Here is a 13709-nt window from a genome sequence, read left to right as displayed (position 1 = left end):
AGATTTTCTTGTAAAAAAAAATTTTTTTTTAATGCCTGCTGGACATGGTGGCTCATGCCTGTAATCCTAGCACTTTGGGAGGCCACAGCGCATGGATTGCTTGAGCTCAGGAGTTTGAGACCAGCCTGGGCAACATGGTGAGACCCTGTCTCTACAAAAAATGCAAAAAAAAAAAAAAAATAGCTAGGCGTGGTGGTGTGTGTCTGTGGTCCCAGCTACTCGGGAGTCTGAGGTGGGAGGATTGCTTGAGCCTGTGGTGGGGGGTACTGGGGATGGGGTGCAGAGATGCAGTGAGCCGAAATCACGCCACTGCACTCCAGTCTGGGCGACAGAGTGAGACCTAGTCTCAAAAAAAATTAAAATGTAAAAAAAAAAAGCCATTAATCTAAAATTTTCCAAAGCCTAATTATGAACCACTGGAAGGGGGAACTTCAGGGCTGGGTGGGTTGTGCTAAAAGTGAGTTACTGCTTACGACTGGGGGAGGGTGAGAGGGGAAGGAGTTCATCCTGCATGCGGGGTGGGGGTGGAGGGTGTGCATGAATGTCTGTCTGTGGGAGTGTGCTTATGAGTATGTGAGAGTGTGTGACAATGGTGTCACAAATTGGTGTATACACGTATGTGTGTCTAGTGTGTGTGTGTGTCTGTCTGTCCGCCTATCTTGGGGGTGAAGGGCTTGAACATATAATCAATTCTTAGAGATAGACTTATAGAATGGAAATGATTGAGACCTCTGGTCTCTGGAAGTCCTCTTCTGGGCGGATTCTGTCATTGCATTTCCGTATGCTGCAGTATCCACAAAGTAGAACCTTGTGATGCTCTCATGTTCCCTTCCAGCCTGCTTTAGGACATTCTGTGTTCTTAAGGAAAGTCTGGAGGCCGGGCGTGGTGGCTCACACCTGTAATCCCAGCACTTTGGGAGGCGAGGCAAGTGGATCGCCTGAGCTCAGGAGTTTGAGACCAGCCTTGGCAGCACGGTGAAACCCCATCTCTACTAAAAACAAAAAAATTAGCCTGATGTGGTGCCCTGTAATCCCAGCTACTTGGGAGGCTGAGGCAGGAAAATCGCTTGAACCTGGGAGGCAGAGGTTGCAGTGAGCCAAGATCGAGCTACTGCACTCCAGCTTGGGCGACAAAGCGAGACTCCATCTCAATTAAATTAAAAAAAAGGTAAAGTTTGGGTTTTTATGAACTAATTTTCAAGCCTCTCGGGCAACTAGAATTGAGAATGGAATCCTCTCCATCCAGAAAAACTTCCACACAGCCTGAAAAGAAGAATTTGTTCACTATTCATCCATGTTTACATTTTGTATGGTATGTCTTGAAGAACAAATGCATTTTGTGTTTTAAAACACACTGTAATGAAGATTTTGGTCCAGCAGAACAGCCCTGGAATATTTCTCACCTCCTTACACACATGTAGGTTTTTAGGGGAATCAAGAGGTGTGGGCTGGGGGCGGAGCTGAAGGCAGAGTTGGGACAGGGCTGGGGAAGACCACCCAGAACCAGCTCCTTTCCTACAACTCCACATAAAAGTAGAACACCCAGCAGGGTGTCTATGCCAGTCACCTGGACAAGGACTGTTCATGGGTGTCTTTGGAGGCCTCTTTAAGGTTCCTTTAAAATGTCTTTGTGATTCACAACTGAAGTACGGATTATCTCTAATTCAAATGCCCATCATCTCAGGTTCAAACTTGCTTTCACCATTATTTTATTTTATTTTATTTTGTTTTTCATTTCATTTCATTTCATTTCATTTTGAGACAGGGTCTCACTCTGTTGCCCAGGCTAGAGTGCAGTGGTGTGATCTCAGCTCACTGCAACCTCCACCTCCCAGGCTCGAGGTATCCTCTCACCTCAGCCTCCCTAGTAGCTAGGACTACAGGTGCCCACCACCATGCCTAGCTAATTTTTGTATTTTTAGTAGAGATGGGGTTTCACCAGGTTGGCCAGGCTGGTCTTGAACTCCTGACCTCAGGTGATCTGCCTGTCTCAGCCTCCCAAAGTGCTGGGATTACAGACATGAGCCACCATGCCGGTATGCTGGGCCTGTCCTCACCATTTTAAAAGAAGCCCATACCATTCATTTTATTTCTTGAAACCTAAATGGAGAATGGGGAATGCAAAAAAAAAAAATAAAAAATAAAAAATAAAAAAATAAAAAATAAAACCCAAAAGAAATTGGTTCCATTTAAACATTTTTATAATTTGTTTCATTTTCAAGGCACAAAGAGTTTTATGTCAATCATTTTAATGTCTAAGAATACAAAGTTAGCACTAGTAACATCTGGTAGTCTAATCATTTATCATGCTTAAATGTAACATTACAAAACTACATTTTAAAATCTGCCCCCTAACCAGATGTGAAACAACGTGGACAAGGGTGACATGTGCTAGACCCAATCTCCAAAAACTTATGGTTGACAAAGACAGCTGACTGCTGGGGTAAAACTGCAGCAGTCATAATCGAAGAGAGAAAGAGGCCACTCTATTAAAGACTTTGTTTCTTTTGCTAGACATTTTTCACCTAATCCCAGGATAGTTTCTGTTAATGCATCTTACTCTCTTTCAAACGAATCGCCCCTAGAGCAGGTGTACACATTAAAAATGAGCTTTATAGCATCAAACACATACCACAACCAACTCTACAAGGAGGGTTTTCTGTAAGATGTGTACGACTGTCCGAAGAACACATTCTGGCTGATAAGTCTCAGCTCCTGTGAGGTCCTGATGAGTATCTAAACAACCTCACATTTTCTCTTCCACGCCTGGGGTTAAGGCCAGCACTCAGCCCACACACAAAGCTGTGATGAGAGGTTGGTTAGGGATGGTGGAGGCAAAGCCACAGATCAGCCAGAAACTCTTTTGAGTCAATAGTTTCTACTCCCTCCCTAACTGGACCGTTTACCAGAACTGCCCAGGACTTGTCACCATGAATTTAATCTCCCTGGATTTTCCCTGCTTGATGTCTAGATGAGATAATGAAGGGCAGAGAAGTATTGCTAGCCCCACACGATACCACCAGCACTGAGGGACTGCAGCCTTGGGTCTCGGAGAGAGCCGCCCAGAGAAGGAACCAAAGTGTGCTTGGTTCACATTTCAGGGCAGGGAGGTTCTCCAAGTTGCAGCAGATATTAAGAGTCCTGCTGAAGGCACAGTGTCTAAGAGAGGGGAGGGAGCAAAGACAGGAAGCTGGAACCAGAGACACAGATAAGCACCCTCCCCCTTGCCTTTCCTGGAAGCAGAGGCAGTGGCATCCTGGAGGCAGAAATGAGGCAGAGTGGGGGTGACCCAGGGCTTCCGGTTCCTGCTGGTCATTGCGTGCGCATCTGTGGGCTTCACAATTCCCCACTCCTTAAAATCTAACCTCAAGCATCTTCTCTGGCACTGCGGTGCCCAATCTTTTTGTATGGTGTAAGTCCTCTGTGTATGATCATCCAGGAATTACCAAGAGGTCCCCTCACCAGTGCTTTAAAATAAAATAATGCAATACCATATATGAATGAAATTGTGTGTGTGTGTGTGTGTGTGTGTGCGTGTGAGATAGAGAGAGAGAGAGAGAGAACAAGATACTGAAGATTTGGAACATGTTCTCCAGTAAGTTTTCGGTAATTAAGTGGAGTAAAATTGAAGGCGATTGTTAAAATGTCCTTCTTTACACCCTCTGATATTGCTTTAAAATATCAAGATAGGTGTGTCTCATTTTGTAATTACAAAGCAGTATTTTCATTTTGAAGAAAATTAAACTAATGTTTTAGAGAAGAAAAACAGGCTCTCAATGATTTAAAAAACTCTCAGAGACCAGTTTTTTAAAAATTGAAGGAATTGAACCCAAACCTAATTTGTTTTCAAACACACTGTTTTCGTATCCTCGCTCACTCAACTGAGAAATAAGACAGAAAACAGCCCAGCTTCATTTCATTCTTTTTGCAACATCTGAATATGCGTGTTCAATCTCTTGATCAGCTGGACACGTATTTGTGAACTCATCTCTAGCATAAGCATTATTCAAGTATCTCCAGATGCCAGTCATTTCAGAAGGAAATTCAAAATCTCTGTACTTCTTGGCCACAATCTGAAAATGAAGAGAAAATGATCAGTAAAGGGAAAACTTGCTAAGGTAGGCTCCCAAGTCAGACAGTCCATTCTTCTGAGGCATGCAATACATTCTTTCCCAGCTTCCCATGTCATCCCACAGTCATCCAGGCTACCCACCACGGCATCTTGACTTGCATAGGGCCATCTTGGGTGTGGGGAGGGCTATAAAGGTCCTGTACTCACTACAGTGACTGCGCATAGTTCCGCCCACCAGTTTGTCACAGACGGGTCTTGGAATCCGCTGGCACGAGTATGCTCTGGACTCTGGTGGATTTCTCTTTGTGTTGCCTGTTACTTTCTTTCCATATGTTGTGCTACTGTGTTATTTGGTGCTATGTGAATAAAGACGCATGGTGGATCTGCTGTTTAAATGGTGCCCTCTCTTCTTCCTACTTGCTGAACCTCACTTCTCCAGTCTCAAACATCTGTGCATGTTAATCCTCCTGAATGCCATCATGCTGCCACTAAGAGCATCGTCTGATCGTGGGGCCCGCCTGTGCGGAGGAGAGATTCATGAACAAAGCAGATGCAAATCCCTACCCTCATGGGGATGGTGGGTGTAAGGAAAAAGCAGTCGAGAGACAGCACCAAGAGAAACACAGCGGTGTGAGATACTTCCTCTAGCAAGAGGGGTACAGTTGGGGAATTAGTCACAAAGATGTGCAGAACACTGGGGACTGTACCAGTTTGCTAGGGTTGCCATAATAAAGTAACACATGCTAGGAGGCTTAGAACAACAGAAGTTTACCGATTCCTAGTTCTGGGGGCCAGAAGTCCAAGATCAGGGTATCAGCAGGGTCATGCATCCTCTGAAGGCATTAGGGAAGGCTCTCTCTCCACTTCTGGCAGTGCCTTGGCTGTGCAAGCATAACTGCATCTTCACAGAGCCTTCTCCCTGTGTCTCTCTTTCCAAATTTCCCCAGTTTGCAACGATACTGGCCATCCTGGATTAGGTCCATCTCACTCCAAGATGACTTTATTTTAACTAATTACATCTGCAAAGATCCTATTTTTAAATAAGGTCACATTCTGAGCTACTGGGGGTTAGGATCTCAACACAGGAATTGGGAGGAGGGCACAATTCAACCTGAAGTGGAGACACAGAGCCACAAAGGCCAGTTGGGCTTTGCTGCCTCCTGTCCCACTGGTTCCCAGGATGTCTGCATGATGCAGGCATGGGGTTAATGAGAAGATCTTTGGGGCTTACTGCGCAGACTTTGGAGGCCAGCAGTCATTGATGCAATGTGACAGCAAAGAAGGACCATATAATTTTCAGAGAGCCTCCTAAATTGTTTGACACCTCTTCCTTGAATGCCAACTTCTTGATGCTCATGTTAAGAAGTCCGTTTTACTTTTGTTTGTATGTACCTGGTTTTTCTTTGCCCATCTTTTTATTTTAACATTCCTGAGTACATTGTTTAAGGCCATGCCTATGAACGTGACACTGAACTTGGTTTTCTTTCTTCTGTATGCATGTGTGTGTCCCTCTTTCTGGTCATTTAAAAGGTTTATGGTCATGTTAATTCTCCAGTGGTTTCCTACATAACTTTAAATATATAGGAATTCTCTATTTCTTGATTTATCAAGTTTGTTTTTTTGTTGTTGTTTTTTTGAGACAGTCTCGCTCTGTCACCCAGGCTGGAGTACAGTGGAGGATCTCGGCTCACTGCAACCTCCACCTCCCAGGTTCAAGCGATTCTCCTGCCTCAGCCTCCCGAGTAGCTGGGATTACAGGTGTGCACCACCATACCTAGCTAATTTTTGTCTTTTTAGTAGAGACGGGGTTTCACCATTTTGCCCAGGCTGATCTCGAACTCCTGGCCTCGTGATCCACCCGCCTCAGCCACCCAAAGTGCTGGAATTACAGGTGTGAGCCACTGCACCCGGCCTTGATTTACTAATTTTAGATGCTGCCTGTTAACTCCTGATGATGACAAATGAGGGAATTTATGTATCTATGCTTCTTTCCATTTCTTCTGTATTATCCTCCTCCCAATGGTGGTAATGACATAGTTTATTATATTCTGACTCTATTCTGTCCGTATAATTCCCACTGCTGTTTGGTCTTAGGACTAGTTTCAGATTTAAAGGGGTTCTCCGTTTAGGGCCTGTTCTTTTATTTCACATACCTTCTCTGTTTCTGGATTCTTACTTTGATTATGATTTTATTATTTCATCATAGAACAATTTTATGTTTTTTTAAAAAAGAGAGCAGAGGTCTAGGTGAAAACAGTAATTGCCTAGATATAAAATTCTTACCTCACACATCATTTTCTTTAATTCTATGTAGATGTTAAACCACAATTTTCTGATTTTTAATGGGTTCATGAAGACATCTGGGGCCAGTCTGAATTTCTTCCCTGTTTCGGTGGCTTTACTCTATTTCATTCTTTTTATTATTATTACTGTTGTTGTTATTACAGTATTATTATTGTCTAGGTGCCAAAAAGGGTTGTTTCTTATTCTCAAAGCTCAGTAATGTATCAAGTATGTCTCAGTGTGTTGATCTTTCTGGGGCAATGTTTAACATGGCATGTCATTTAAACTAAAGATTCAGATCATCCTTTAGTTCAAAGTAATTTCCCCATTGAACATTCTCTCGTGTTTTTTTTTTTTTTCCTTTCCTTTTCCTTTTCTGTTCTCTTGTTCCTGATCATGTATATCTGGGATCTCTCTAATCACCTTTTTTATTCTTCCCCACTTGATTTTAGATGATTTTCTCAGGCTTGTCTTCCAAATCACTGACAGCAAGGCTACAAACACATTCCACATACCAAAACCAACTCTACAAGATGTGTGCGAATGTCAGAGGAAATCAATTTCAGCAATGTCTTCGTCTGTGTCTTACTGCTTCTAACAGGACTTTTATTTCTGCAGTTCTTTTATTTGTCTTTACTTTTCTTCTTGAGCTCTTCCAGCCTGATTTCCATCCCCTTTGTGATAATATATTTTTGAACATCTTGTGTCTTGTCTTTGAGATTTTTCTCAAAAAGCCCATATTCTCTTTCATTTCTTTGAGGCTGTAGAAAAATTTCTGTAAGAAACGTTCTTTAATGTGTTGGAGGAGCAGTTCTTGATCATATATGTATTTCCCATCTGTCTTTTTTCTGTTTTTGTTTCTTGTCTTTATCATTCCTCCCCCCACCCCCTTCTTTTCAATCAACTCTGTCTACCCCAAGGTCTCACTGGCATTCTCTCTGGTATTGGCCTTTTTTGAATGAGGCAGATCTACTGGACCTATCATTTGCTTAAAAGCAGTGGGGAGGGCAAAGGGAGTGAGACAGGGCAGGTGGCCAACCAACTGGAATATTTGCTCCCAAGCACCTTGTTGCCAACCACTGCTCTGCCCCAGAGAGACACATTAGAGTTGGGGTTAGGGCTGGGGTTAGGGTTAGAGTTACGGTTAGGGTTAGGGTTAGGGTTAGGGCATCCTCCACTCTGAGGCTCACAGATTAGGCAGAAGGCCACTGTGGCTAGAAACGAAGTTTGGGCAATTCTAGTCTCTCTCTTGACTGGCTGGGGCCTAGATTCTTTTCTCTGCTCAGCAGTCACAATGCAAAATGCCACTTCCCTCCTTTCCTCCCTCTTTACCTCCCCTCCAGACTGTTCCTCTGGATTAGGTGCTGGGTCACAGCCTAGAAAGATGGCGTCTCTGTGTGGCTCCTCCTTCAATTCTGCCTCCCTAGAGATCTCAGCTCAACAAGGGTCTCTATAGGGAAGTTCTGTGATTCCCTCCTGGCCCATCTCATGCTCTAGGCCTCAAGCAAAGAAGTTTGAGTTGGGTATTTCAAGACTGTGTTCTTTACCTTTTGAGAAATCTGAACTTTGCTAAAGATACGGAGAAACATGTAATGGTTCTGTGGCTCCTCCCACTGAAAGAAGCTTCCTACTCTTTAAGTCGATGATCTGTCATCCCTTTGTAGTTTTACAAAAAAGATGAAGCTAATACCCTATTTTGATATTGTTTTTGCTGGGTTTCTGGCAGGGGAATAAATTATAAATCCCTTCACACTCTCATCTTTTACCATAATTCCCTTAGATTGATTCTCATTTCCTTTCAGAAGTACTCCATCCTGGAAGATCATTAAGCTGTTGGGTATTGTGAGTGCTAAATGGCCTTGCAGATTTTTCTTCTGGGTCTTATAGTGGAGCCATGAACTGCAATCTCACTCTAAAGCTTACCCTTTCTACTGAAATTTAAAATCGTCTTTTCTCATGGGAGCTAAACAAGGGGCCATGAATGCTCTGTGGCTGGGATATTTCTCCCCCTCTTCTTCAACTTTCATGTGTTTCTGCAATGCTACGCTGGTCACAGGAGGGACTAAAAAGCGTTTACCAAAAGGGACTCAATCAAAACACAACTACATAAATATCCTGTTAGAAGGCAGCTCCCAAATTTAGCAGGTTTTGAGGGGTGGAGATGCTTTCATTAAATTTTGGATGTTGGTGGACTGGTAAAGCTATTGAAAAGACATCTGCCCAAGGGATCAGCAACCTCCTGAAGGCCTGCATTTCAAGTCAGTATCCTCAAGCACAAAAAGGAAGGGAGAAGAAGGGAGCAACAGGGCCAGGACTGAGAGGGGAAGAGGATAGAAAGAAGAAATGCAGGAAGACAAAGGCAAAAGAATGAAGCAGAGTCACCAGGGGTGGCCGGGAGCCCACAGGAGGCTCAGCACCGTAGACTGTGTGAAGCTAACATGTAATTTATTTATTTATTTATTTGTTTATTTGACAGAGTCTTGCTCTGTTGCCCAGGCTGCAGTGAGTGCTCACTGCAACCTCCGCCTCCTGGGTTCAAGTGATTCTCGTGCCTCAGCCTCCCGAATGCATGGGACTACAGGCGCACACCACCACACCTAGCTAATTTTTTAATTTTTTGTAGAGACAGGGTTTCTCCATGTTGGCCAGGCTGGTCTCAAACTCCTGGCCTCAAGTGATCTGCCCATCTTGGCCTCCCAAAGTGCTGGGATTACAGGCATGAGCTGCTGCGCCTGGCCGCTACCTTGTAATTTCTAAATGCTAACTAAATGTGTTATTAGAACAAACAGTCCATGACTTATTTTTCCTGGTGTTTCTCCCATCTCCCCTACACTTATACCAACCACTTGGCTCTGGCCCTGGCAGGATTTTAATCATAAAAATGCCCCAGAGCCAGGCATGGGCTTCTTCCTGAGGTATCTGGAGCTGCTAAGGGCCAAGGACATAGCAATCTCATCACAGCAATCACATTCAGCTTCTATAAGTGATAGAGCAGCTGGGAGTGCTGCTGTGCTGAGAGACAGCAACAGCTACAGAGTCCGAGTGTGGGGACATCCGCTTGGAGCTCCAGGGCTCACTCTTGGAAGCTCTGATTTACTAGCGCAGGCAGTGGGTCGGGGACTTACATTTCTTGTTTTTTGGGGGTTTTTGTTTGTTTTTTGTTTTTTTTCTGAGACGGAGTCTTGCTCTGTCACCCAAGCTGGAGTTCAGTGGTGTGATCTTGGCTCACTGCAATGTCTGCCTCCCGGGTTCAAGCGATTCTCCTGCCTCAGCCCCCCAGGTAGCTGGGAGTACAGGTGCCCGCCACCACACCTGGCTAATTTTTTGTATTTTTAGTAGATAGGGAGTTTCACCATGTTAGCCAGGATGGTCTCAATCTCCTGACTTCGTGACCTGCCCACCTCGGCCTCCCAAAGTGCTGGGATTACAGGCGTGAGCCGCCATGCCTGGCCCGGGGACTCACATTTCTAAAAAGCTCCCCAGACAGTTTGTATGCCTACTAACATTGGAGAACCACGGGTCTGGCAGGTCTTTAAGCCCTAATAATACATGACTCATGGCTCTTAAATCATGTTCAGCTACTATATGGGAAGGCAGGGCAACAAATATGGCAGAGACTCAGCCGAAAGCTGCCAGCTGCTTCCTGGATGTTGAGGGTCAATGTTTTTTTAAAATAAATAAATAATTAATAACCTAATTGTTTTTAGAGATGGGGTCTCACTCTGTCACCCAGGCCAGAGTGCAGTGCCACCTCCTTAACTTGCTGCAGCCTCAGGTTCCTGGGCTCAAGTGATCCTCCAGCTTCAGCCTCCCATGTGGCTGGGACTACAGGCACACACCACCATGCCCAGCTAATTTTTTTTTTTAAATTTTTTGTATAGATGGGGTCTCGCTATGTTGCCCTGGCTGGTCTTGAACTCCTGGCCTCAAGCAATCCTCCCACCTCAGCCTCCCAAATCACTGGGATTACAGGCATGAGCCACTGCACCTGGCCAAGGGTCACTGTTAAAAGCTAATAGAACACTCCTCTGTCATCCCTAGAAGGGGCCATGTGGAGCCCTACAATCACCAACAGTAGACTGAGTTCACATTTGAATAGCCCCAGATTCTACGAGCCTCATCTCTAATTCTCAATTGCTAATGCCAGGTATAATCTACGAAATTCCTCAGGCTGCTTTCACATAACCTGTCTTTAGGCTGTGTGAGTAAGGCTGAGAGAGAAGCAGAAGGTGGGGCCACGTTCGCAGGCACTTCCTGAGAACACCCGAAGCCCATCTTCTGTGTGTGTGAAAGCTGGGGCTTGGCTGCCCCGAACAGAACTAGTGTTTTTAATCCAAGTCTCCACATTTCAGACTGTTTAAATGTCTGGCCCAAACACAAGTAAAAACAAAATAAAACAAAGACCCGTTCGTGTACTCGGCACACGTGTCAGGAGGGAAGATGAACCTTAATAATATGGAGCTTGGGTAAGAGGTTGCAGTCAGCCAGCGTCAGCTCGTCCCCATCCAGAAACTTCCTTCCAGAAACAGTGACATCCTCGATGCTGTAGGCATCTATTTCATCAGGCAGAGGGCTATTTAAGTAATTATCCAGCTTCCTCAGGGCCTTCAGCAGGTTCTTTTCATGAACTAAAACAGAAGGGCAGGAAATCACAAAGAGAGGTTTGCAAGTGCATGTCACTTTTCACCAGCTGTGATGGAGTTTGCTTCCCTTCCTCGCTGAGACGTGGCCAGCAAGCAATGGGTGCTGGGAAGGCAGCAGGTGGATGTAGAATATCTGAATAAAGGGCTCACTCCTCCCTGGAAAATCACACTGCTGTCTACACAATATTGCTACTTCTAGAAGTGATTTATTTATTCAAAAATACTTATGGAAAGCCTGTGGGGAGACGTGGACTGGCAGAAACATCATTGAACACGATTCCCATGGTGTGTCCGGAACACCTGGGTGATGACTATTTTCCCTAAAAATGTTGTTTTCTGAGTTTCCAACCTCAAAAGAAGCATTCATCTCTTGAAGCCCATGTGCAGATTCAAAGTTGGAGGCACTTTTTCTGTAGCTCCAGACTCACTTCTCTACCCACTGGGAAATAGATGGGAATACCCCAGGAGCGTATGGGCCGCCATGCTAAGACTCAAGTCTGTGTTGAAACAAAACAGGAGGATGGGAGGTACTCACTCTCATTTGCATCCTTCTTCGTGTTTTTTATAAACGCTGAGAATTTGGCAAACACGTCATTTCCTGCGGAATTAGATTCGGGATGTTGGGTCCCCAGCTTGGGATACCTTGAAAAGTTCAAAATTGGAGGATCACAGACAAGTGATGTTTTAGTGAAGATAATACTATACAATGGAGAAAAACAGCTTTCTCTGGGTATAAAAATGAAAAGCTTTCCTTCAACGTTTTCCTGACCCTTTTCCTCTCAAAGGTTGGGAGGTAACACCATCTAGGAGAATGGCACTGCACGGAGAGGTTTGGATTGTTGTTGTTTTCTGGCAGTGGCCAGTCCTGGGACACAGGACCCCACCTGGCCTTGCTGGTCTCAGGTGCCTCCCTAGTAAAACGAAGGGGATGGAGTAGAAATAGCTCCCCCGAGGTCCAAAAATCCATGATACTTCTTCCTAACACATACTCCATAGCTTCCAGCAGGGTGTCTAGGATACAGCCAACCACCCACCCTGGACCCATCTCCTCCCACTTCCTGCCATCAAACTGTGATTGCCAAGCTGCAGGTGCAGCACAATGAAACCCAGGTCCCCGAACTCTAATCTGGTTACACCAGGCGTATGATTAAGGAAGTGAGCACCGTGGGCTGCAGAAAACCACACACACACACACTGCCCAGAGCTTTAGAATTGACTACTAGTGGGGGAAAGTGACAATCAAGTTATGAACACTGGTTTTCTGAGGCCTACCTCGGGGGAGCTAATTTCTCCTCTAAGAACTCCTCGATCTTATTCACATCCGTCTTGACTTCACCATCAAAAGTCATAAAAGGAGGGTTTGTTCCGGGAGCCAGGTTCTGCAGGTCTGCGGGTTTCCTAGGTGGGAGGAAACAGCAGCGTTTATGGGCCACCGCGAGAATCTGGACTCATTTCCAGGGCTTAGCCGCGTCCTCACCAGTTTAAGAGAAGCAACTCTTGAGAACTGCAAAGTAGATGGTGGGTTTACGAAAATGTCTTGCTGGCGATGAAAGTAAAGGCATTCGTTAACAAATGATGGGCTTGTTGAGGTGCCCCTTTGTGAATACGGAGCACAAAGGGGCATATCAACAAACGGAGGTGAAAAAGTTAACTCTCCCCAGTGTTATCAGCCAGGGATGGTGCTCAGACAGGCTTGGGAGAGTCACAGCTGACCAGCAACTGGAGGAGCAGGTTCTTCACGGCACCCCCAACTCCTCCTCCTTCCTGACTCCAGCCCAGCCGACCCTGTCATGACTGCTTGGCCCACATGTGGGCTTCAGTTCAGACTCCGACTGAGGATGGATGTGCCCATGCAGCACCGTGGGCCTCAGGTCTGTGTGTGTGTGTGTGTGTGTGCAGAGAACTAGGTACAGTTATTTCAGTAAGGCAGACGCCTTGTCTTACCTTTTCAGGTCCACTGTGGTCACATTAAATATAACGCCTTTCAGCCAGAGAATCATAAAGAGACGCTGAGAAAACGGGCAATTTCCGATACTCTCACCATCATAACCAGCCTACAAGTGGAGAAGGAGATTTCTATCTGAGCCAGTCTCACAATTATAAGTGCCAACACCACAACATGCACATGCAAAATCATTGCAGGTTGATAAGAATGGTCAGGATGCTGCGAATATCCTCCTGAGGCCATTTTGCCAGCCTCAACGTGGAGTTGGCGGTGGATGTAGGGGTTGGGGGAGAGAACACCACACACACGCACACGCACACGCACACACACATATGCACATGCACATGTATGCACTGCACTGAGCATTTTCTTTCTTCCTTCCCCACCACCTCACCACTGCCTGCCACACTGGGGCTCTGAGCAGCAGCTCACTGATGGAAGGAGCAGCAATGGGAACTCCCTTTATCACCAATGTGAAAAAGAAAGACACGCCCTTTCCTTCCCTCTATCTCTTGATTCTCTCCAAGGATCAAATATTCTTAGCAGCTTTGGTATAATAGCTAAAACCTGGAAACAACCCAGATACTATCAAGAGTAGAATACATGTGTCAGTTTAGTATTTCCATGCCTTGAGATACTACACCACAATGGAAAAGAATTAGCTATTATACAAGCAACAGTGTGGGTGCATCTCACACACACAATGTTGAGAGAAAGACACCAGACTCAAAGCTTCCTGCATGATTCAGGGTAGGTAGAGGGCAAA

The 13709-nt window shown here is 45.2% G+C and overlaps 1 protein-coding gene across 1 annotated transcript in view; it reads right to left on the bottom strand.

The window, feature by feature from the left end:
- Positions 1 to 1434: 1434 nt before the first annotated feature.
- Positions 1435 to 13709, bottom strand: part of CLIC6 (chloride intracellular channel 6) — a 49197-nt gene continuing 36922 nt past the window's right edge. The window contains exons 2-6 of the mRNA XM_014343139.5: positions 12943 to 13052; positions 12271 to 12396; positions 11534 to 11640; positions 10802 to 10983; positions 1435 to 4073 (exon numbers count right to left, since the gene is read on the bottom strand). Of these exons, the coding sequence (XP_014198625.5) occupies positions 3912 to 4073; positions 10802 to 10983; positions 11534 to 11640; positions 12271 to 12396; positions 12943 to 13052 (687 nt within the window). The 3' untranslated portion in view covers positions 1435 to 3911. The remainder of the gene's footprint in view (positions 4074 to 10801; positions 10984 to 11533; positions 11641 to 12270; positions 12397 to 12942; positions 13053 to 13709) is intronic.

The sequence above is a fragment of the Pan paniscus genome, chromosome 22, assembly GCF_029289425.2.
Source record: "Pan paniscus chromosome 22, NHGRI_mPanPan1-v2.0_pri, whole genome shotgun sequence".
Taxonomy (NCBI): Eukaryota; Metazoa; Chordata; class Mammalia; order Primates; family Hominidae; genus Pan; species Pan paniscus.
The sequence above is the reverse complement of the archived record's forward strand: the minus strand, read 5'-3'. Positions and strand labels throughout refer to the sequence as shown.